Source organism: Pelobates fuscus, chromosome 11, assembly GCF_036172605.1.
Source record: "Pelobates fuscus isolate aPelFus1 chromosome 11, aPelFus1.pri, whole genome shotgun sequence".
In the NCBI taxonomy this organism is placed as follows: domain Eukaryota; kingdom Metazoa; phylum Chordata; class Amphibia; order Anura; family Pelobatidae; genus Pelobates; species Pelobates fuscus.
The window spans coordinates 66,098,155-66,124,138 of NC_086327.1; the positions used below are offsets into that span (position 1 = coordinate 66,098,155).

General features: G+C 43.8%; 1 protein-coding gene across 3 annotated transcripts in view; it reads left to right on the plus strand.

Annotated features, from left to right (window-relative positions):
• The window catches only part of RASIP1 (Ras interacting protein 1), a 1,304,986-nt gene that overhangs the window by 1,134,746 nt on the left and 144,256 nt on the right, over positions 1 to 25,984 (plus strand). For all 3 annotated transcript variants that reach the window (XM_063436332.1, XM_063436333.1, XM_063436334.1), the window contains one exon: positions 16,375 to 16,522. In XM_063436332.1, coding sequence (XP_063292402.1) covers positions 16,375 to 16,522 — 148 coding nt within the window. The remainder of the gene's footprint in view (positions 1 to 16,374; positions 16,523 to 25,984) is intronic.

Consider the following 25,984-nt stretch of genomic DNA (forward strand, 5'->3'; position numbering starts at 1 on the left):
AACTTTTGGGCACAAAAATGCCTCTAAAAAACTCCTGGAAAGGGCTAGAGAGCTGTAAAAAGAAGTACAATGGGGGTAAGAGTATGACAAGTGTCCTGCAAACAAATGTGGATAGGGAAATCACTTAAAATAACAAACATTAAAAATACAGCTGAGACATAAAAGAGCACTAGATTGAATCTTTGATTTTAGCTTTGGAAGAACATAAAGCAAAATCTAAAGCATGGCTGTCAGGAGGATACCTAGTTTATACTAAGTGACCCATAGGTTGAGGAGGCGGTGACCATGGCGGTGTAGGTGGAAGCAGTGGTGGAGGAGGAAAATGAGGTGGTAGACAACACGTTTTTTTTTTGTTTTGTTTTTTGATTGGGGTAGCCCCGAAATATTGGGACATATGAAAAAATACAGAAAATTATCTCCATACTTACCGTAATTTTTTTTTTTCCCTGGCTGTAATTTCGTGGCAGCATCACTAATGGGTTTGCTCCGCCCCTTAATGGAACAGGACAGGAAACAATTAATCAATTATAACCAGACTGTAAGTATAAAAGGTCCCTCCTCCCTCCAACCCACAGTCTAGTATAAAGCTAAAACAAAAAACATGGGAGGGTTGCTTATGCTGCCATGAATTATAGCCAGGAAAAGAAAATTACGGTAAGTATGGAGAAAATTTTCTGTATTCCTGGCCATTCATGGCAGCATCGCTATTTATTCAGGAGAGTGCACTGAGTACAAAACCCCTCTCCTGAAGATGAGGAGGAAGAAGCCACATCCAGCTTGTTATGCTTGATGAAAGTTATAGGTGATGACCAGGTGGCTGCCCTGCATATGTCGTCAGGAGGAACCTCTGCCCAGTTAGCCCAGGAGGTAGCCAATGCTCTAGTAGAATGGGTCTTTATCTTTTCCGGAGGAGAGAGGTTCTTGAGTTTATATGCCATTTTTATGGTGTTCGAAACCCAACGCCTCAAAGTAGCGGTAGAGGCCGCCTCTTCCTTTCTGTATCCAGGAGGGATAAGAAATAAGTGCTGCGATTTTATAAATAGGTTAGTGACCTCTATATATTTCTTTACACATTCCCTCACATCCAACTGATGGGGTTTAACTTCTTCCAAAGAAGAAGGGTTTTGGTAAAAATAAGGTAGAATCACTTCCTGTGTTAAGTGGAAACGAGAAACCACCTTAGGTAGGAATTCCATTCTAGGTCTTAAGATAATTCTATAGTGGAAAACCTGAACGTGATTCGGATCACTGGAGAAGGCTTGAATTTCAGACATTCTTTTAGCCGTAGTGATTGCCACCAAGAACAAGGTCTTGTACGTCAGATTAACAATACCCAACTCATCCAACGGAGCAAAGGGGGAGTCTGACAAAACATCCAGAACCAAGGGAAGATCCCAAGGAGGAGCATCATTTCTAGAAGGAGGTCTTATGCGTATAGCTGCCTTAAAGAACCTCGCAATGATTGGGTCTGATGCCCAGGAGGTGTTACACAGAGCAGACAAGGCTGATGACTGCACTTTTAAAGTGCTTAAGCTTAGGCCTTTCTCCAGTCCTTTGTTTAGAAATTCCAGAATATCTATATTTGAAGGCTGTAGGAAATTCTTGGATTTCTTTTCTGTCCATAATCGAAAGAAATCCCATATTTTGTGGTAACACACGGAGGTGGAACTTTTCCTGGATTTTAACAGTGTATTCACCACAGGCTCTGGTAATCCTTGCTCTAAAATTCTCTGCTTTTCAAGAGCCAAGCCACCAGTTTCCATAGGTTTGGATTGGGATGCATTGCTGGACCTTGCATTAACAGATCTGCTCTCTGAGGAAGAGGCCATGGAGGACCTAAGCACATTTTGTTCAGGAGTGGGAACCACGGTCTTCTCGGCCAACTTGGAAGTATAGCAATCACCGTCTTCCGTTCCTTACAAATTTTCCTCAACAATCTGTGAATCATTGGCAGGGGAGGGAATGCATACCCCAAATCGAAGTCCCAAGGAAGGGAAAAGGCATCTTGTCCTGCTGATAATCTGCCTTTAGGGAAAAATACTTCGGGACTTGAGCATTCCGATATGAAGCCATCAAATCGATCTGGGGTGTGCCCCACCTTAATGATATCTGTTGAAATACCTCTGGGTTTAATTACCTTTCTCCTGATTGAATCTTCATTCTGCTCAGATAGTCTGCCAGTACATTTTCTTTCCCCAGAAGCCCTGTAGACTGTTTTGAGCAAAATTAAATCAATGGAAATATTTCTCGCAATAGAGCCTTGCTTCTGGTTCTACCTTGTCGGTTTACATATGAGGCTACTGCTGTGTTGTCTGTCTGGATTCTCACCCAAGAATTTGTTACATTTTGTCAAAATCCCTGCAGGGCATAGAATATTGCTCTTAGTTCTCTTAGGTTCGAGTGCAACTTGCTCTCTCTCTGTACCCATGTACCTTGTATCCATTTATTTTCTAAATGTGCACCCCATCCTTGGAGACTTGCGTCTGTAGTAACTGTTTTCCATGGTGGATCCTCCAGAGGAAACCCCAAGGATAACGTCTTGGTTTTCTCCCACCAACTCAGGTTGTCTTTTGAGAGATAGGAATTTTTTGATCCCAGTCGCCCTCTTGTTTCTATAATTCCTTTAAAAACTTTATTTGGATGGGACGCATCTTCCACTAGGCCCATTTCACCAATCCTATAGTTGATGTAAGAGATCCTATAAGGCTCATGAATTCCCTTGCTGTAATGCATCATTTTTAGTGAAGATTCCTGATCTTCATCCGAATCCTCTCCATTCTTTCTGCAGACAAATTCACTCGACCGATTACCGTATCTATGGCTGCCCCCAGGAATATGATATTCTGAGAGGGAATCATCATACTCTTTTCCAAGTTCAGTTTCCAACCATGGTTCATGAAGATTTCTACGGCCAACTGAGTGTGGAGCGCTACCTTCTGGCTCAATGGACGTATAATCAGAAAATCGTCCAAGTAATGGTATATCTCTATCCCTCCCTCCCTTTCTTTCTGATCACTGCCACTAATGCAATGAGTACCTTTGAGAATGTTCTCGGAGCCAGGCTTAGCCCAGATGGAAGTCCCTTGAATTGGTAGTGTCTTCCAAATACACAAAATCTGAGGAACTTGTGGTGCCATATGTTGATTGGGATCTGGTGATATGCATCTTTCAAATCGATTGACGTCATCCAATCCCCCATACTGATGTTTGGTACAATAGTCGAAATGGATGCATCTTTCAAATCGATTGACGTCATCCAATCCCCCATACTGATTTTTGGTACAATAGTCGAAATGGATTCCATCTTGAATGGTTTTTATTTTTATTTTTGAATTCAACTTCTTCAAGTCCAGGATAAGTCTCCACTTCTTTTGGGGTTTTGGGGCTAGAAAACGTAGAATAGTGACCCTTTATTTGTTCTTTTATTGGAACGTATTCCATCACCTGTTCTTTTAGGAGTTTTGAGATGCAGTCCCTCATAGTGCTCTCTTTCTCTCCTTTTGCTACCCGAGACTGGGTAAACACATCTTTTGTTGGAATGGCCTCGAATTCTAACCTGTATCTTTCGGCCAAGATTGATAGGACCCAGGAGTCTGTCACACTTCTGACCCAGACAGGATAAAAGAGGTGCAGTCTTCCTCCTGTAATTCCTGGCTGGGCCAGTTCAGTAGTTTTTCCCTGGCCTTGCTCCTCTTCCTCTGGAAGATTTTGGCGTGTTTTTCCAATTAGATCTGGTATACTCTTTCCCAGGTTTATATGCCCTGCTTTCACGAAAGGCATGGTCTTTGTACCGCCTATCTTTCCATGCTGCAGAACCATATTTTCTGACTTGCGGAAGAAAGGCTTTTTTCCCCATCTGCTGCCTTACGGATAGCTTCATCCAAGACCTTTCCAAATAGGAGATCTCCTTGAAACGGAAGAGCAAACAGGGACGCTTTAGAAGCATAGTCTGCTCCCAAGGAGTGCAGCCATAATGCTCTTCTTGCTGCTATAGACAGGCCCATGCTTTTTGCCACCATTCTGGTAACATCCAGAGATGCTTCAGAGCAAAACTGTCGCCAACTTCAGATCTCTCAGTCCTTCCAGAAGATGATCTCTCCGAACTCCTTTGGCGATGTCTTCCTCTAAGTTGTCTAGCCATACTTTGAAGGTTCTTGACAGCGTTGTTAATGCTACTGCTGGATGTAGCACAGATCCTAATGCCAGGTATGACTTTATCAGGCTGGCATCTAGCCTTTTCTCCATAGGCTCTCTCAAATAAGCCATGGAGTCAATAGGAAGGGCTGTCTTTTTCGCCATATGTATAACTGCGGCATCAATCTTGGGGACAGAATTCCGGGTTTTGCAATCTTCTTTTTAATACGGATATAATCTGAATGTTTTGTTCTTCAGAGTCACTTTTCTCTCTGGTTTCTGCCATTCTTGGTAAATTATCTCTTTGATTGTAGAGTGTACCGGAAACGTAAGTCTATTAGCTCTTAAAGGACAACTCTAGGCACCCAGACCACTTCAGCTTAATGAAGTGGTCTGTGTGCCAGGTCCTTCTAGGGTTAACCCATTTTTTCATAAACATAGCAGTTTCAGAGAAACTGCTATGTTTGTGAATGGGTTAAGCCTTCCCCTATTTCCTCTAGTGGCTGTCTCATTGACAGCCGCTAGAGGCGCTTGCGTGATTCTCACTGTGGAAATCACAGTGAGAGCACGCAAGCGTCCATAGGAAAGCATTATGAATGCTTTCCTATGTGACCGCCTGAATGCGCGCGCAGCTCTTGCCGCGCGTGCGCATTCAGCCAACGGGGAGGAGAAGAGGAGGATCGGAGGAGGAGAGCTCTCCGCCCACTGCTGGAAAACGGTAAGTTTTAAACACTTTCCCCTTTCCAGAGCCGGGCGGGAGGGGGGGCTTGAGGGTGGGGGCACCCTCAGGGCACTTTAGTGCCAGGAAAACGAGTATGTTTTCCTGGCACTAGAGTGGTCCTTTAAATCCTCAAAAATATCTATCAGATTCCTTTATTTCAGATTCTTCTTCTGGGAATCTCAGGGTCTCTCTTATTATGTTGATCAGTTTATCAACAGATTATCACTTGACTCAGAGGATATTTCTTCTCTTCTCATGCGTTTAGAGGAGGACATCTTGCTTGTGGATTAAAACCCTTCTGCAATTGCCTCTGTAATCCATTTTTTTCAGCTCTATTTATGGAGACTTTATTCTCTCCATTACCTCAGCGGCTTCTGTCAGACAATCTTGACATAAGTTTCTTCCACTGGGTGCAATTTGATTGCAGTTAACACATCTATTTGTTTTTTCTTTATGCTTTCTTGGTGAATCTTCTTTAGGATTGCTCAGGCTGCAAGAAAGGCCATTTTAACAATAATATATTTTGAGCCTATAGTGGCTCACCTATATTTTCTAGATACAGATCTTGAGGCAGAGTGAGAAGCCATCTATTTTAACCCCTTAAGGACACATGGCATGTGTGACATGTCATGATTCCCTTTTATTCCAGAAGTTTGTTCCTTAAGGGGTTAAACAAAAAAACTATTTTTGTTATCCTATTCATTCCAATATATTACTGAACAATAGAACACAAGAATAAAAGGAGAGAAAAAAAACTAAATTACCTTATAGATCAAAGTTTCAGTCTAGGTCAGCCTTAAACACACCAAAAACTGTTTCAAACTTCAGCCAGAACACTGAAAACCACACCTGAGCGTTCGTTTATAGAATTCCCGGGTTTTTAAATTTTGGCGCGATATCGCTTTAAGAGCCCGGCGGTTCGCGCATGCACAATTGAAACTACACGACGCCGTTGCTACTGCACATGCTCCGCCTTCCGAACCCAGAAGTAGCCCACCAGCCGGTGAAACAACAAGCAGAGAACCTCTGCAAGCCCCAATAGACCAACTCTCTACCAGCATGAAAAATACAAGGCACAAAAGAAGAAAGAAACACCTTCAATGAATTTAGGGTAAGACCAAAGGATTTTTCCAGTCACTTACCCAGCTTCTCTTCTGCCACAATCTCTGATGGGGTTATTGATGCTGCAAGGGGAATTTTTAAGGATATACCGACCCCACATCATTGTAGAATTTTAAAACAGCCCTGTTTTCCATGAAGAGGTACATATACTAAAATGTACCTAACTCAGTTAGTCCTGCTCTTGCAGGCTGATTACTGAGTTCTAAAGATAAAGAGAGGCTGAACTTTATCTGGTAAGAACCCATGGTACACATGGGAAGGTGGCCTCGAAAGAAAAATAGTATAGGAATAATTCCTGTTTGTCCTGTTAAGGACAGAAAAAAAGACTGTGGGTTGGAGGGAGGAAGGAACTTTTATACCTACAGTCTGGTTATAATTGATTAATTGTTTCCTGTCCTGTTCCAGTTAGGGGCGGAGCTAATTAGTGATGCTGCCATGAATGGTTTTTTATGTTTTTTTTTTTTTTTTTTATTGTGGTAGCCCACAAAATATTGGGACATACAACAAAAGAAACAGTTTGCGGCCTGCGGTGCATTTCTCGCAGTCCTGATGCATGGAGAAATGCTCAACTCCTGATGCATGGAGAAAAGGCCTTCACAAGCCTCTGCTAATGTGTACCTAGTTTATACTAAGTGACCCATAGGTTGAGGAGGCGGTGACCTTGGCGGTGTAGGTGGAAGCAGTGGTGGAAGAGGAGGGGGAGGAGGTGGTAGCCAACACTGTTTTTTATTTATTTATTTTAAGCCCCCAAAATATTGGGACATATAAAAAAAGAAAGCAAAGAATAAGTGCACTTGAGTATAACAATGGCTGGGTGAGGCCGGTATAAATGAACAAGGTACAAACAAGTACAGACAAGTCTGGTGGGATCCATGCCTGGTTCATTTTAATAAATGTGAGCTTGTCCACGTTGGCTGCGTTGTCTCTGATAACGCCCCCTGCCATGCTAAACACATGTTCAGACAATACACTGGCTGCACGGCAGGCCAGCACCTCCAAGGCATAATGGGCAAGCTCAGGCCATGTGCCCAATTTGGAGACCCAGAAGTTGAATAGGACACATACTGTTCCACCATGTTGCTGAAATGATGCCTCCTGCTAAGAGGTTCCATATCAGATGGTGGTGCTGGTTGTTGTGGCGTGCTGACAAAGTTTTTCAACATTTCGGCCATGCTAACCCTGCCTTCTGAGGTGCTGGCAGTGCCCCAGCTGCGTTGGCAACCTCTTCTTCCTCCTCTGCCTTTGCCTTGTGCTTCCACTGAGCCCCTGCAGTCCTTGTAACGGGGATCCAGCAGGGTGGCCACCCAGTAATCAGAACAAGTTAGAATGTGGGCAACTCGGCAGTCGTTGCACAGGCACTGCAGCATCTAGTTGCTCATGTGTGCCAGACTGCCCAGAGGCAAGGACAAGCTGTCCTCTGTGGGAGGTGTATCATCCGTGCTCTCCGTATCCCCCCAGCCATGCTCCAGTGATACCCACGAGCTACAGTTGGGTTCCACCCTGCTGTGATCACGGTTCCTCCTCATCCTCCTGTGCCCTGGCTGGACAATTGTGTACCTGGCCTATGCTGGTGCAGGAACCCACCCTCTAAGCCACTTGTGAATGACTGGCCTGATAACCGTGGAAATGACCCCTCCTCCTCCTCTTCCTCCTGTGCCACATCCTCTTCCATCATCGCCCTCAGCGTTTTTTTCAAGTAGACATAGAAGCGGGATAGTAAGGCTGAGAACGGCGTCATCAGCACTGGCCATGTTGGTGGAGTACTCGAAACAGTGCAAAATGGCACACAGGTCTCGCATGGAGGCCCACTCATTGGTGGTGAAGTGGTGCTGCTCCGCAGAGTGATTGACCCGTGCGTGCTTCAGCTGAAACTCCACTATCGCCTGCTGCTGCTCGCACAATCTCTCCAGCATGTGCAAGGTTGAGTTCCACCTTGTGGGCACGTCGCATATGAGGTGGTGAGCGGGAAGGCCGAAGTTATGCTGCAGCACAGACAGGCGAGCAACAGCAGGGTGAGAATGCTGAAAGCGCACTTTCTGCAGCAGCTTTGATATATCTGGGTAGTTTTTCAGGAATTTCTTCACCACCGAATTCAGAACATATGCCAGGCAAGGTATGTGCGTCAAACCGGCTAGGCACAGAGCTGCTACGAGATTTCGCCCATTATCGCACACCACCAAGCCGGGCTTGAGGCTCAGTGGCAACAACCACTCATCGGTCTGTTGTTCCATGCCCGTCCACAACTCCTGTAGTTTTAAAACAGCCTGCTTCCTCTTTCTCTCTACTGTTTGGGAGATGGACAGCTGAACGCTTCCATGTGACTGTGGGGAGATGCTTGGGGACGGTGGCGGACGTGGTGGCGTTGCTGCCACATCCTCTGTTTGCGGGGTGGCAGGTGCCACTGTCACTCTAGAGGTGGAGGAAGAGGTTGAAACAGAAGCAGAAGAGGAAGCAGGAGGAGCCTTTCTTAGTTTTTGATGTGCTTACTGCAGCTCGTGCTTTGCATGTAGATGCCTGGTCATGCAGGTTGTGCTAAGGTTTAGCACGTACATGTCTGGTCATGCAGGTTGTGCTAAGGTTTAGCACGTTTATGCCTCGCTTCAGGCTCTGATTGCACAGCATGCAAACCACTTTTGTCTTGTCATCAGCACATCTTCTGAAGAACTGCCACGCCAGGGAACTCCTTGGAGCTGGCTTCGGTATGCTCGGTCCCTTGGTGCGGTGGGCAGTAACAGGCGGGGACGCCCGCTCCGCTTTTGCACCCTGCTCCCTCTTATGCTGTGCTGGTGCCTCTGTGCAACCACAGCACGTCACTCGCATGACCTTGATTCCATGTGGGGTCTAGGACCTCATCATCCTCCACATCATTTTCCACCCACTCCTCAACCCTGCCCTCCTTGCCGGTCTGCACACTGCCTAAAGCCACAGCAGTTGGCACCTGTGTTTCGTCATCATGAGAGACGTGCTGCGGTGGTCCTTGCATGTCCACATCCTGACACATAAGTGGTTGTGCATCAGTGCACTCAATCCCTTCCACTTCTGGGGCAGGGCTAGGTGGATGGCCCATGGAAACCCCACCAGCAGAGTCATCAAAAAGCATAAGAGACTGCTGCATGACTTGTGGCTCAGACTGCTTGGGTGATTTGGAACAGGGTGAGGTGATACACAGATGGCCATGGGCTGCAGGTTCAAACTCTGAGCTTTCAGCAGGGCACTGGGTGGGAGACAATGTGCAGGAACTGGAGGCACTGTCAGCCATCCAATCTACTATCACCTGTACTTGTTCTGGCCTCACCATTCGTAGAGCGGCATTTGGGCCTACCAAATATGCAGTAGGTTCTGTCGCGTACTGGCACATGAGGAAGGTGTTTCACTTGTGCGTGTAGCATGTCCTCTCCTTGCAACAGGGATTCCACCAACACCAGAAGCACCACGACCAGGGCCACGTCCCTTATTTTACGCTCTCCTCATTCTTTGCGTTCACCCATCAAACTAACAGATGTTTTATGTCAGGCAACAATGTAACCGCCAACAGTCAACAATTTTATTTTTATTTATTTTTTTCAAATTTATGCTTTATTGTTTTAGTCAAGGGATTTAGGGATACAGAAGAAAAGGTGGGAGGGTTAGTCAAGCATAAGTTAGATCCAACATGACATTAATGGTCATGCAACAGTGCAATACAAATACAAATATATGTTGGCCATTTGTTCCCTCTCGGGAAGAGTAGTTATAACATAGTATAGTACAAATATGCTTGGAACACATGTATTATCGTTACCCTTAACAGTATAATGCCAGTAGTTAGATAAAGCTGTAGGTGTCACCTTGCTCCACCCGTCTCCACAGAGGTCTGGGTGGTATGAACCTGTGTTTGAGGTCGAGAACTTGGGAGGGGGTTCGGGATAGGAAGGGAGGAATTTATGGGTGGGGGGAGGGGCTGGAGGGGTGGGGGAGGATGTGTGAGTAATACCCATAGACAGTGGTTGGTATCTCAATCCGGGGTCAATATTATGGTGGGGGGCAGGGGTAATTCAGGACTTGCTCCTATCGTCCCTTCTGGCGAGTCCTGCCTGTGACTGTGCCCTTTCTTTTACCCCTCCAAGCTCTTCCACCCATCTACCCCAGGTTGCATCAAATTGTTGTATTTTGACCTAGGATGAAATCGACATCCTCTCGTATGTGTGGGATTGCTCTACTTTATCTTTCAACTGGGACAAGGAAGGGTAGTCTTGGGATTTCCAGTTAAGTGCTAGGAGATTTCTTGATGCTAGTAAGACTAGCGCCACTATTTGTTTTTGATCGGGGTTTAGTCCCCTTGGGAGCAGTAGTAGTACGCAGATTGATGCCGTCAGTTCAAATTTTGGGATATCTATTGTGTCCAAGATTGACCTTGCTGTGGACCAGAGAGGTTGGATGCCCCCACAGGACCACCACAAGTGGAGTAATGTGCCCGTGGCTGAGTTACATCTCCAGCACATCGAGTTCGTCGTGGGGTATAACTGGTGGAGTCTGTGTGGTGTCATGTACCACCGGTATAAAAGTTTTCTGTGGGCATCTATGTGTGTGAAGCACTTTGTCCATTTGGACAGCCCATTTAATGCCTGGAGCCACTCTGCGTCTGACATGGTCAAGTCGCAGTCCTTTGCCCATTGGACTTTGTGCGGATGTGGTTTTGATGGCATGAGTGCTTGCCACGCGTTATAGCACAATGAGAGTGCTTTAGGTTTAGTAGGTGAGGAGCAACATCTTTCAATGAGTAGGTGTGGGGTAATCTGGGGTGAGTGTGTTGGGTTGTGTGGAGTTATCGCATGTGCTTGTAGGACGCTTTTCACCTGCAGGTACGAAAAGGTGGCTCGGCTAGGGAGTTGCCACTGTAGTTGTAGTGTAGGGAAGGGTGTTACTTTCCCGTCAGTCATCAGTTGGGATATGGTTTTGATCCCTGCTCTTTGCCAGTCTTGTAGTGGTATGTCTGGTACTATTGCCCTGAGGGTCGAAATGGGCGATTTAGGGTGGAAGGAGGCGCAGTAGCCCATTGCTCCCATAAATTCGTCCCACATTGTTACCGTAAGTTGGGTGGTGGGGAAGAGGTCATTACGTTTCATCCTTAACCGTTTGGGCATCCATAGATAGTCAATGAGGGATAAGTTGCCGAATTGTGCCCTTTCCATGTCTACCCATTGGATTGTGTTAGGTGGTGCATGTAGTAGAACACTTGAGGCCAGAATTGCTGCTCTGTAATAATGTATAATGTTTGGGAGGCCCACACCTCCAAAGCGGGTGGCCGTTTGTAGTAGTGCCATAGACACTCTGGGTTTCTTGCCCCCCCAGATAAATGCGCTACATAGTTTTTGCAATGTTTTGCAGTATGGGTTGGGAATTTTGAGGGGAAGCATCCTGAAGACATAAAGGATGCGGGGCAGGATCATCATCTTATATGCATTCATTTTCCCTAACCAGGAAATCATGGTATGTTTCCACTTGTTCATTTCTGTTTTGCAGAGCGTTATCAGTGGTGTGTAGTTTAATGCTATTGTGGCTGAGGTGGAGGGTGCGACCTTCGTCCCTAGATATGTGATGGAGGTAGTTCTCCAGTCAAAGTTGTAAGTGGTGCGAAGGTAGTCTGTTTGGGTTTTACGTAGGTTGATGGGTAGGGCTTGGGTTTTATCTTGATTAAGCTTATAGTATGAGACTTTTCCAAATTGTTGTATGAGATTCAGCATGTGGGGTAATGATTGGGCAGGGTCCGTCAGTGCCACAAAGATGTCATCGGCAAATAGGGCTAGGCTGTACACTTTGCCTCGTATGGGAATTCCTTGTATATTAGGGTGCAGTCTGATTTTACATGCCAATGGTTCCAGGGCCAGTATGTACAGAAGGGGGAGAGGGGGCATCCTTGTCGGGTGCCATTCGTGATGGAGAAGGGGTTGGACAGGAAGCCTCCATGGGAGACTTTGGCTGCTGGGTTGTGGTACAATGCCATAATACTTTTAATGGTAGACTCAGGGAAGTTGTATTTGCGCAGAGTTTCGGTCATGTACGTCCAGTTTAAGCGGTCGAAGGCCTTCTCCGCATCCAGTGCGAGGAGGAGACCCTTCGAAACACCCGTGTCAAGTGTTGCTAACATGTTCAGGATTTTCCTTGTGTTGTCCGAGCCTTGACGGCCTTTTATAAACCCTGACTGGTCATTGTGCACTAGTTTGTGGAGGAGCCAGTCGGTTGCTGATAAGTTTAGCATAAATTTTGGCATCTCCATTAAGTAGGGAGATTGGCCTGAAGTTTTTGCACAGGTTGGGGGGTTTGCCAGGCTTGGGGAGGGTGGGTATATGGGCTAGCAGCATCTCATCTGGCAATGCACCCGTAGTAGCACAGTGGTTTATAAGACTCAGAAGGTGTGGCGTGAGGATGGTGGAGAATTTCTGGTAGTAGGCATTCGTAAAGCCATCGGGACCTGGGGATTTGTGAGCTGGGAGTTTTGATATAACAGCTGTGAGCTCGTCTAGGGAGAATGGTTGTTATAACAAGTCTAGGTCTCCGTCTTGTAGTTTTGGTAGGTCAAGGCCTGTCAGAAAGTTGTCAATGTCACCATGTGTTGGCAGAAACATGTTGGGATCATTTTTTTAGATTATACAATTCACTGTAATATTGTGCAAACAGGTCTACAGGTCTTCAACACTTTGCGGATTCAATGTCTTCTTTCCCTTATTATCTATTAGGAAAGCAATCCTGGAGGCGACACTTCTCTCCTTTAATTGGGAGGCCAGTTTGGCACCTGCCCTGTTTCCATTGGCAAAAAAGTTGTGTTTGGCCTTGCGTAAAAGATACATTGTTTTAGCTAATTCTATGTTTTTCAATTGGTTGTGGAGGGCCAGTAGAGTTTTGTGGGTGGTCTTGCATGGTCTTGCATGGCTCTCACTTGTTGGAATGTGTCAGTGTAGCGATTTCTGATACCAGCGCATTGTATTTTGCTAGCCTTAACTTTTTGGCTCTACTGGCATGTTTTATAAGACTTCCCCATATGACCGCCTTATGTGCTAGCCAAATCTGTTCTACAGAGGAGTTATGCATCATATTTTCAGTAAAATAGTTCTGGAGGTCTGTAGTGATCTGTGCAACTATGGAGGGGTCTGCCAGAAGCGACTCGTTTAGTCTCCACAAGCCTTTCCCTTTATTAGGGAATGTTTAGTTAATGCTAAGGGTAATAGGTGCATGGTCAGACCATGACATCGTTCCGATAGTAGCTTCTGCTATGCTTGGCATTAAGGTGGCGGGAATAAGAAAACGGTCAATACGTGAGTAGCTATTGTGTGCTGTTGTATGGCATGTATAGTCTACTTCTGTGGGGTGGAGGATGCGCCATGGGTCTACCAAGTGGTGGGCAGCTAGTGTGGTGCATGCTTTGGTTGCTAGGGCCGTTCTTTGTCGCATGGTGCCTCGTGAAAGGCCTATAGCGGTGGATGAGTCGGACTTGGCATCTAGTAAGAAATTAGTGTCGCCTCCAATGACCACCTCCCCATATTTATACATAACAAGTAGTGCCAGAGTTGAGGTTTAAAAGTCATGCTGATTCTCATTAGGACCATAGATATTGACTAATGTGTACGGAGTATTATTAAGGAGACATTGTAATATTAAGTAGCGCCCTTTTTTATCGGTTATCTTGCGGACCAAAGAAAATACTGCATCTTTGCTTTTAAAAATAGAAATACCCCGTTTTTTGGCTGTGTAACAGGTGTGGAAGTCGTAGGGGAACCATTTGGAGGTGAATTTAGGTCTGTCCTTCCACCTAAAGTGTGTCTCTTGGAAGAACACCACCAAAGCACCACATTTCTTAGCTTCCTGTATGGCCAACCTGCGTTTATTCAGGGAGTTAAGCCCTTTCCGTTTAGGGACATAATCTTAATCACCATACTGTAATTGTAAGATGCACTGTACTCTTAGATATTAAAGACCTAGGAATTCGTTGTAGGTTGGGTACGTGTAAGTCTTGGGTATACTCACAGAGGGGGGAGGGGAGTAATGGGGTAATAACTATATACAATACTCCGTGTGTCACTGAAGTCACTTCTCAGTGACATAGGACGCTCTAGGCGACGGAGAAATAGGGCTACTGGAGCCTTGGGGGTGTTCCTCTCGGGGTTAGAGTATTGAGATCCTGACGAGTATGGGATCAACAATAGTCTGAGTCCGTGCACAGTGCGTCCGGGTGCGATCTACCCGCCGCGGCTAAGGTTTCAGCCTTCTAGTAAACTTTTCAATACATTCTAAGGTAAACAGTAGTCGTACATAAAAAACAAAAACACAAAATCGGTGTAAACCTGTACGATAAGTTCACGTGAATGTTGGCGGTGTGGCATCGGTCTGTGAACCTTTCAAGTTGGTGATGACTCCGATTCTGCCAGTGTGCGAGAGGTTCTGGGCACCTGTGACCAGTCCTTGGAGAGCGTCTTTGGAGCTTGGGCCTTCACTTGTTTTTTCCGAGGGCCGTCGGATGGGAGCGGTATGTCCCACTCTTGTAACATTCTTTTGCCGTCATCTGGATTCATAATGGATTGGACAATGCCGTTCTTTTTGATCAGCAGCTTTGCAGGGAAACCCCACTTGTAGGGGATGTTCGCGGTTCTCAGCGCCTCCGTTATAGGTGCAAAGGTGCGGCGTTTGGTCATGGTTGCTGAGGAGAGGTCTGTAAATAGCTTGATGTTAGTGTATGGTTCCAGCCACGTGTTGGTGGTTCTGGCGGTTTGCATAATCCTGTCTCTGACAGTGAAGTGGGGGACTCTGGTTATAGTGTCTCTTGCAGTGTCAGGGGGGAGGTGTTTGGGCTTGGGGAGCCGGTGTGTTCTGTCCAGGATTAATTTAACCTCCGACAGGGAGGGGATTAAGGCCTTGAACAGGTCTTTGACATACCTGGGGAGATCTTGTGGTGTGATATTTTCCAGTATGCCCCTTAGTCGTATGTTGTTTCGCCTACTCCTGTCTTCTTGGTCTGCCACCTTTTCTTCCAGTTCTTTGATTTTGTTTTCCAGGGATGAGTATGCATCTGCCATGGAGTTATGTGCCTCCACTAGTTCTTCCGTCCTGTCTTCCAAACGGGTAGTGCGTTCCCCCATGATGTGTATGTCTGCTTTAATATCAGCAGTCATCTGCATAAGGTCTGCTTTGAAGGAGGTTTGTAGCTCTTGCATGATTAGCCTGATGGAAGCATTTGTTGCAGGGCTGTTATGTTCCTGCTGGCTGTCTCCTGCTTCAGAGCTGTGGCCTGGTGAGTGCTGCCCGTCGGTGGCATTTTGGTTTTTCAGCTCCGCGGTTTGCGGCCTCTCTAGGTGAGAATTTAGCGTTTTTTGTTTAAGTTTTTTGGTAGCCATGTGGTATTGGGGTATTCACCCTGCAGTGTGTGATTTCTTGGCGTTGCTCGAAGGTTTTCCACGCTGTTTAGAGCCGTTTTCGTGCCGCGGTCCGGGAGAGCTCCGGTCTGCACGTCCGATCACATGTGCGGCTAGGACACGCCCCCCTTCAATTTTATTTTTATTTTTATTGGACTGCAAGAAATGCACCGCAGGCCGCAAATGTACTATTTAGCACCCAAAAATGTTAAGTTCTAAAACTGCAATGTGACCGCAGTATTTGACGATTCTATTTGACTCCCAGATATGAAGTGCACCCCACTAATGTACTACCCCACTAATGTACTATTTCGCACCAAAACAAATTTACTTTTTAAAACTCTAATGTAATCATGGTATTTGAAGCTTCTGACTCTCAGATATGAAGTGCAACCCACCCCACTAATGCACTAGTTTGCAGAATTCTTTCCTAAGCTGTCCCTATCAGCAGCAGCATCCTCTCCCTACACTAATAAGACCTCATGTTCGTGCGGCGCTACGCGACTCCAGCTTATATAGAGAGGCTGGGTCACATGCTGCACTGGCTAATCACAGCCATGCCATTAGTAGGCATGGCTGTGATGGCTTCTAAGGTCAAACTAGTCAAACGCTTGTTGATTGGCTGCCCTGCAGCCTTTCAAAATGCGCCATTAAATCGTCGAACACTGAACTCGAACCCGAAGATACAGTGATATTTCCGTGTTTGGGTCCGGGTCCAAAAAACCTAATGTTCAGTACGGACCCGAACTTTTCAGTTCGGGTTCGCTCAACTCTAATGGCATTCTTTTAGATCTAACAAAATACCCCAGGTATATTGTCAAACCTTTAACAAACCATGGTTTGATTAATTACCCTGGAAAGGCACCTGTGCACTCCTGGCACCTTAATCACTATGGAGGGCCAAAGTGGTTATGAACTTTTAAGTGTTACTTTAAGGTACTTTTGATTGTGAAAAAATGAATTTAAATGCTAACATATAATATATTGTTTTTCTCTTCTCATTATTTGATCCAGCTTTCATGGAGCAATCTTCAAAATGACTATCCAGTGCTAAATAGTGCTCAGTTAAACCACCTATTAAGAAATTATCATCTAGGAGTGGGAAGATCACATCCAGCTGCATGGGACCCTCCTGAGGAGGAAAATAATGAAATTACAAACAGTGAGTTCAGTATGGTCATAGGTTGACTTTTTCATTTTAAAACAGTAAAAAAAATTAAGGAAACATATGACAGACAGAATTGGTAAGCATATATATGCTTCAATCATTTTCAAAAATCAGTGAGAACAATTGAATATAAAGACAGATGCTGCTATTTTTCATACTAACTGAAACAATGAAGTACAGATTTTTTTTTTTATTTTAAGCCAGGAGATGAGGGAATACCCATTTACTTTTTAAAATTGATCAGGCTTCTGATTAGAAGAATACAGATCTATGTAGTAAGTTTTAAAAGAAGATTTTCTTGATGGACACTGGACTCATGAAAAGTCATGAATGTGCACATAGTTTCATGCAAACTACCACTAGATAGTTCATGAGTGAGGGAGCAGGATTAAAAATAAGCAACTGGGAGTGGAATGGTAAGGGAAGAGGCGAGGGGGCTGAAGAAACTACTGCAGACTAGAGGTGTATCAGAGAACAGACTGAGCAAGTATATAGTAAGTTTATAAACATTTATTACAGGCATTTCACATTTGTCTTGCTTTATTTTTGTTTGTATATTTGTATAAAATGTAGCATGGGTGAGTGGACCGCATTAGAGGATCTTCTGTATCCTCTACTCAATCTTACAGGAAGAGCTCACTGAGAACAATGAACAGTTTTCTTTCAGACTGGGTAGAGGATACAGAGGATAATCAGGAGGGAAGGGGAAAGAAATGAGAAAGGGACAGGAGAAGGGCAGGGAAGTGGAAGAGACTGAAAAGGGACGTGGGGGAGTGAAAGAGACACACAAAAGGGCCTGGGAGGGAAAGAGACACACAGAAAGGCTGGTGTAAAGAAAGAGAGACATAGAGGGGCTGGAGCGAAAAAGAGACACACACAGACGGGAAGGGTGGAAGAGAAACATAGAGGTAATAGGGGGAGAAAGGGACTTAAAGGGGCTGGGGAGGGAGGAAAAATACAGAATAGCTGGGAGAGGGGGGAAGTTAATAGTATATGTATGTATGTATATATATATAGAAAAAAAGAGGGTGCTGGGACAGAGTTAAAGTGCTGGGGAAGAGACACACTGAGTGTCTAGAAGAAAGAGACACATAGGTCAGCTGTGGGGGAGAATGAGAGATACACAAAGGGGGCTCGGAGGAGAAACAGACACACAGAGAGGCTGTGGGGAAATAGAAACACAGTGGGGCTGGCGGGGAAGGGGCTTGGGGTAGAAAGAGACACACAAAAGGGCAAATGGGACAAAGACACACAAAGGGGCATGTGGAGAAAGAAACACGCAGAAGAGCTTGGGAAGGGGAGAAAGAGAAACACATAGGGGCTTGGGTGGTAAGGTGGTAAGAAATGCAAAAGGGGATTAAGAGAAACTCAGGTGAAGATGCATATTGTTTGCAGGAGGCTGGGGGGTGACAAAATGTATCATCACCTGTGTAGCCAAAAATCCTTGTAGAAGCCCTGGGTAAGATTTAATATATTAAATTGAATCCTATAGTGTAAAGGAAACCAACCAACTATATGAGTGGTGGCTTGTGAGAGGAGTAACAGGACAGAAAAATAAGTCTGGCAGCAGTAGTTTTGGTTTTCTAAGAGACTAATTCAGAGAGAATTACAATAGTCAGTGTGAGAAATTGCAAAAGCATTAACAAACTACTTAGTTTGAATGTGGGTAATATTTGCAGGTGGAATAGGTTGGATTTCCATTGAAGATGTCATTATTATAAATAAATGCTAATATAACATATTTCAAATGTATAGGTTAACACATCTTAAAATGTAAAATTATGTCTCTATGCTCTCTTTATGCTTACAGGAAACTTAACCCCTTAAGGACATCGGGTGTTCTATGCCGTCTTGGTTGTCCTAAATGCCACAAGGCAGCATAGAACATTCCCGCCATCCATTGTACTCACCAGGTCCCAGCCGATCCCCCAGCGGTCACGATCCTGTTTCAATACTTTTATATGCACATACACTATCATTGAGTGTATTTAGAGTTGAGCGAACCCGAACTGCAAAGTTTGGGTTCGTACCGAACATTACGGTTTTTGGATCCCGGACCCAAACACTGTTTTGACACCTCATTACGAGGACCTCCCGAATGGGGAGCAGGCACATTCTTGCAAAAATAACGTGGAAACACGCAGAATAGAATACAGCAATTCACGAACAGGCAGCGGTCCCGCCACACAGCTCCCCTTTAACCACAAGCCAGCATACACAGTCTGATCCCAACGGATCAGCTCGTGGATGTCTGGGGGAGAGCTCACAGATCACTTCTCCAGGGCTGTCTGTCTCGATAATCCGTCGGCATTGTCGTTTTGCTTACCGGGTCAGTAATGGGTGGTAAAGTCATAAGGTTGTAGTGCCAAGCTCCATCGCAACAGCCTGGCATTGTCCCCCGAGACCCGGTTAATCCATATCAGCGGGTTGTGATCCGTGAGCAGGGAGAATTGTTGTATGTAGAGGTAGGGCTGTAGTTTTTGAGGGCCATCTCCTTCTCGATGGCGGCATAGCTTACCTGGGGAGTATCTTTCTGCTGAGTTAAGCCACAGGGTGTTCGCTGCCATTGTTGCCGACCTGGTTTAGTACAGCTCCTAACCCAAACATGGAGGCATCTGTGTGAACAAGAAAACGTTTTCTGGGATTAGGAGCAGCCAGGACAGGGGCATACATCAAGGTGTTCTTGAGGGCTTGAAATGCCTGCTCACACTTTGGGGCCCAGTCTACATGTCGGGCAAGGTCTTTAGGGTCAAGTCGGTGACCCCAAAATAGCAGTCAGATGTCTCCTTGGATCAAGCAGCTATTACCACACTAATTGGAAATAATATCCCTGTATGTTATGTTTTTGCAAGTATTTATCAATTGTAAAATAGACCTTAAAAAAGAGATTCCCTGTCTCTATATCCAAAATAAATTGGAACAGACGCAGGGTGATGCAGTCAGAGTGGTGGTACCAGCTCCACCTAAGGCTTGGACCCATGAATTGAATTACAGAAACAACAAAAGGAGGAGACAACTAGGGAGACACCCATTAATTGAATTACAGAAACAACAAAAGGAGGAGACAACTAGGGAGACACTCAGTGCTGGTATAAGTATTGGAATGCACTTAAATTGTTTACAAAGAATAATAATGACTTGCTTGGAGGTAATAGGTATGAATAGAGGGAAAGGATACAGTTATAATGCTGTAATAGTATCCAACAAAATATAGAAACTTTATTAACCTTATATACATAAAGAATACAATAGCAGCAAAAATAACGAAAAAAAATATACTGGTGAATGAAGGTACTAGTATTCCCCACTGAGTTCTTATATGAGATCCAAATATAGAAGTTGGTTCATTTGTTTTGCTAAAGTGCAGCTTGGACTTCTGTATATTGTGAGAGGGATTATTCACTAAGTAGTAATTATTAAGTTTCCCTGAACATGGCTGTAAATAAAATCACAGGTTGACCTGAATACGATAATAATAATCATAGGCCTGCACACGGGGTGTGCCGGGTGTGCCTGGGCACACCCTTATCCCTGCGACACACCTATGGAGTGAGACCAGCAGGGGAAATTTCAGGATCACAGGCAGTGAGGGAGGCAGGAGAGGACCCGGGAGCTCTTGCCAGCAGCTCCGCCGGGTTCCTCTCGCGAGAGTGAACTCTTGCCCCGCAGGCTAGAGTTCACTCACCACTGGACCACCAGGGAAGGCAGCAAGGATCCCCCTCCCTACATATGGAACAGATTACAAATTAAGTAATCTGCCCCCACCTCCACTGGACCACCAGGGAAGGCAGCAAGGAACAAGACCCCCCCTCCCTACATAAATTAAGAAGGGAGAGGGGATATTGAGTAATGTACCCCCACCTCCACCTCCCACAATCACCCACACACATACAGCACCCACACACATACACAGCACCCACACACATACACAGCACCAACACACATACACAGCACCCACACACATACATGACCTACACACATACAGCACCTACACACATACAGGACCTACACACATACAGGACCTACACACATACAGCACCAACCCACATACAGCACCCACACAGCACACTAACAGTACCCTCAAAAACACAAACAGGACCCTAACAAACACACACACAGCACACTAACGGTACCCTCACACACAGTACATTAACAGCAACCTCACAAGCGCAAACACACCAGCACCCTCACCACACACATCATACTAACTGCACCCTCACACAGCACACACACACACAGCAGTGTATGTGTGCATGCATATATGTGTGTATATATGTATATACATATATATATATATATATATACGCGTCGTGTGCTTGTGCTTTAGGGTCTGCTTTAGGGTGCACACCCTAATGCAATAGGCTGCGCACGCCTATGATAATAATACTGCTGAATATTGGATGATATAGATCTAGTGGAAACCTCTATTGTCCATAAGTTGGATGAAGCTATACCGCTTAGGGGGCTTGTGATGACCTCTCCTACTTGATGGAGATGCCAATGAGAGAGTATCCGTACAGTGATTGCTAAGCTCCCATGTGAAGCGGATCTATATGTATTCCGTAGCATAGACAACAAAAGACGGGACACTGGAAAAAGGTAAGCATTCATTCATATGGTCCACATGGTGACTGCTGCTGCTTTTCCCTAAATCTCCTAGTAACACCTTTGTGGGTGTTCTATGCTTCAGCTGTTTCTAAGATAACGTACGGTCATTCCCAAACACAGCCATACCAAATCATCACTCCAAGTTAATGACAGAAGATTTATGAACAAGAAGAAAATAAGGTGGTCTAAATACCCCAAACGTGCATAATAGAATTGCTCTGTGAGGATGAAAAAATAGAAGATGACCCAACGCGCGTTTCGGTGTATTAGATTACACCTATTACCGTATAACTATGATACTGGCTGAATTTCTAGAAGAAAATGACCGTGAGGTGGGAGTAAAATACCCCCTTACAGACCTCAGGAAAAAGAGTCCAAAACTAGGGGACTCCAAATATGTTGAGAACTGTGTGGAGCTAGTATGTAATGAAATTGAAAGAATCACGACACCAGAGTTAAGTTTTAACCCCTTAAAGAAACAACTTCTGGAATGAAAGGGTATCATGACAGAATATTTCTGTCATGTGTCCTTAAGGGGTTAAACCAAATTCCAACTTAACATCAATGAAATTTAAGGCTCTGGAGGGGTTAAAAGAAAATAAGTAAATAACAATTAAACCCTTTGATAAAGGGGGAAATATTGTGATCATGGATACCATAAAATATGTAGAGATGACTAAAAGAATAGTTACAGATCACACTATGTACAGAATTATCAAGCAAGATCCTACAAAAATATTTATAGAGGAACTGAAGAATATCTTACAAAAAGGTCTTGATAATAAAGTGATCTCTAAGAACGAATATGACTACATGCTGAGTGGCAATTCATTTGTCTCCACTTTTTACAGATTACCAAAAATACATAAACAACACAGTATATTGACGGGGAGACCCATAGTCTCGGGAAATGACAATGTAACGGACCGTTTTGCTCACAAGAGGATAAAAAACGTTTAGGTGATAATCCCCTTTCAGATAGACCAGCAGCTACTGCAATCACCAACCTCTTGAACTCCAAACTCTACGAATCCCCCAACTCCCGAGCAGGAAAACCATGAACCATGGAAGCAGCCGAACAGGAAAAGCCCTACGAACTGCTTACACTCCTGGCAATCGACACTTAAAACAGGAACTCCTTGCTGGCACACCCAGCCTGGTTTTTATTACAGTCTTGCACATACAGGACCGCCCACAGGGAGGTATAAAATAACCAATCAAATAACAGTTACAACCCACAGTAAAGTCCTCCCCCTGCCTGTTACATAGTTAAATAGTTACATAGTTACATAGCTGAAAAGAGACTTGCGTCCATCAAGTTCAGCCTTCCTCACATATGCTTTTGCTGTTGATCCAAAAGAAGGCAAAAAACCCAGTCTGAAGCACTTCCAATTTTGCAACAAACTAGGAAAAAATTCCTTCTTGACCCCAAAATAGCAGTCAGATGTCTCCTTGGATCAAGCAGCTATTACCCCACTAATTAGACATTGTATCCCTGTATGTTATGTTTTTGCAAGTATTTATCCAATTGCAATTTAAACATCTGTATAGACTCTGACAAAACCACCTCTTCCGGCAACGAATTTCATATCCTTATTGCTCTTACTGTAAAAAAAACTTTTCTTTGCCTTAGATGAAATCTCCTTTCTTCAAGCCTAAATGTGTGACCTCGTGTCCTATGTATAGCCCTGTTTATGAATAGATTTCCAGATAATGGTTTGTACTGGCCCCGAATATATTTGTATAATGTTATCATATCCCCTCTAAGGCGCCGTTTTTCCAAACTGAAGAGATTTACATTTTTTAACCTTTCTTCATTCCTTTTATCAATTTTGTAGCTCGTCTCTGCACTTTTTCTAGTGCCATGATATCCTTCTTTAGAACAGGTGCCCAAAATTGCACAGCATATTCAAGGTGTGGTCTTACCAGTGATTTATAAAGAGGCAAAATTATATTTTCATCTCGAGAATTTATGCCCCTATTTATACATGACAAAACCTTACTGGCCTTAGCAACGGCAGATTGACATTGCATATTGCTACCTAATTTGTTGTCTATAACAATTCCCAAATCCGTCTCGTGTGTGGTTATCCCTAGTTCACTACCATTTAGGGTGTAAATTGCTTGTGCATTCTTAACCCCGAAGTGCATAACTTTGCATTTTTCTACGTTAAATTTCATCTGCCATTTTAGTGCCCAGTCCCCCAATCTATCCAAATCCCTCTGCAGCAAGGCAATATCCTGCTCACATTTTATTACTTTACAAAGTTTTGTGTCATCTGCAAACACTGATACATGGCTTTCAATGCCCATTTCAAGCTCATTTATAAATATGTTAAATAGAAGCGGTCCCAAAACAGAACCCTGAGGGACACCACTTACCACTTTTGTCCAGCTTGAAAATTTACCATTTATGACAACTCGCTGTACTCTATCCTTAAGCCAATGTTCTACCCAAGAACAAGAATATTCATCTAGACCAATTTCTTTTAGTTTGACGACTAACCTATTGTGAGGAACCGTATCAAATGCCTTGGCAAAATCCAAGTAGATTACATCCACTGCAACACCCTGATCTATTTTTCTACTTACTTCTTCGTAGAATGCAATTAGGTTAGTTTGACATGACCTATGATTCATAAAACCATGCTGATTATTGCTAATAACACAGTTCTTCCCAATGAATTCCTGAATATTATCCCTTAATAGCCGTTCAAATAATTTCCCAGTCACAGAAGTTAAGCTCACAGGTCTATAATTTCCAGGCAAGGATTTTGAACCCTTTTTAAAAATAGGAACAACATCTGCCTTCCTCCAATCCTCCGGTACAATACCTGAAACAAAAGAATCTTGAAAAATTAAATACAGAGGTTCACTTATTTCCCCACTTAGCTCCTTAAGTACTCGTGGGTGGATACCGTCAGGCCCCGGAGATTTATTTACATTAATTTTCTTTAATAGCTGTAGCACCTTGTCTCGAGTTATCCAATCACAAGTTATCTGCAAGTTTGTTGCAGCAATCATATGCATATCTCTTGCCATAGATCCTCATTAATATATACTGAAGAAAAAGTTATTTAAAATTTCTGCCTTTTCCTGGTCTTCATTGACTAACAGACCCATCTCTGTTGTCAGTGTACCTACACTTTCATTTTTTGTTTTTTTAGAATTAATGTACTTGAAAAAATATTTGGGGTTTGTTTTGCATTCTTTGGCTATCAATTTCTCATTTTCTAGTTTAGCCACTTTAATTGCCTTTTTGCAAGTATTATTGGCTTCCTTATATCTTATATAGGATGCATCTGATTGGTCCGATTTAAATGCTTTAAAAGCCCTTTTCTTATTTTTAATCTCTTGTTTTACTTCTCTACTAAGCCACATTGGTTTTAATTTGTTTCTTTTATAAAAATGTACCTTTCTAATATTTGTTTGAATAGTTTCCATTTTTCCTCATTGTTTTTATCACTAAGGCGTTTATGCCAGTCGATATGTTGTAGAGCTGCCCTAATCTTATTAAAATTGGCTTTTTTTAAATTATACGTTTTAATATACCCCACATGCTTTTGCTTTTTTGAGTTTATTTCAAAAGTTACCATATTGTGATCACTATTTCCCAAATGCTCCCCTACTTGAATGTTGGTTAAAAGATTAACATTGTTTGTTATAACGAGATCCAGACAAGCATCCTTTCTAGTTGGTCCTTGTACCAGTTGTGACATAAAGGTGTCATTTAACACATTCAAAAAACGGATTCCCCTACTTGAAGTACTAGTCCCTCTATCCCAATTTATGTCTGGGTAATTAAAATCTCCAATAATTAATGTGTTCCCCCGATTTGCAGCTTCACCAATTTGCTCTAACAGCAGTTCTTCCTCATTAATATTTACATTTGGTGGTTTATAGCATATCCCAACCAATAACGTATTTCCCTTTGTTTGCCCCAAGCAGATATCTACCCATAAAGCTTCCACATTTTCCTCGTCACACTCCACATGCCTAAGATTTGACTTGAACTCATAGCTGACATACAAACATACCCCACCACCCTTCTTGTTTTTCCTATCCCTCCTAAATAATGTGTACCCATTTAAGTTAACTGCCCAGTCATGTGTCTCATCCCACCATGTTTCTGTTATGCCTATTATATCGTATTGTTTAGTGCATGCTATTGCCTCTAGTTCCCCCATTTTGTTATATAGGCTCCTTGCATTAGTAAGCATACAATTATCTTACACAATGGGAAATCTAATTATCACAAGCAGAGAAATACAGTTTTTACACAATATTTATAACTTCTAAAATATACGTCACAAACATAAAACATACATTTTCATAATCAATCCATTCAGGGGAACAACATAATAAAAAATGGCACGATTTAGACCAGGGGTTCAAAAGTTAGCAAAAGTATTAATAAAAACCCCTGCCAGCATGGCTTTCCGGCCCAAACCAGTTTCAGAGTCTTCTATCCTGGAGATAATTGAGAAGTAATCCAATTATCTCCAAGTACCGAGGCAAAACTCAATTAGCCACATGGCAGACAAAGGACAATAAAAGACATAAAAATACATACTGTTACATTTATCACATAGAACCTACACATTTACAATTTACCAAACACATAATAGCATACATATTATTGAAGACAGCCTGAATGCAATCTGCTACACAGTCTTAAAGGGACATTATTCCTAAAAGTCATAATATGTCCACGGATGTTTTTTAAAGGGCCAGCAGCACCATACAAATCCATTATGTCCAAAACTTGTAATTAAAGGGCCACATCTTTCCGGGCCATAGTCAGAAGGCAAGCAGCCCCCTCCAAGGACACGTGGAGAAGTCGGTTTC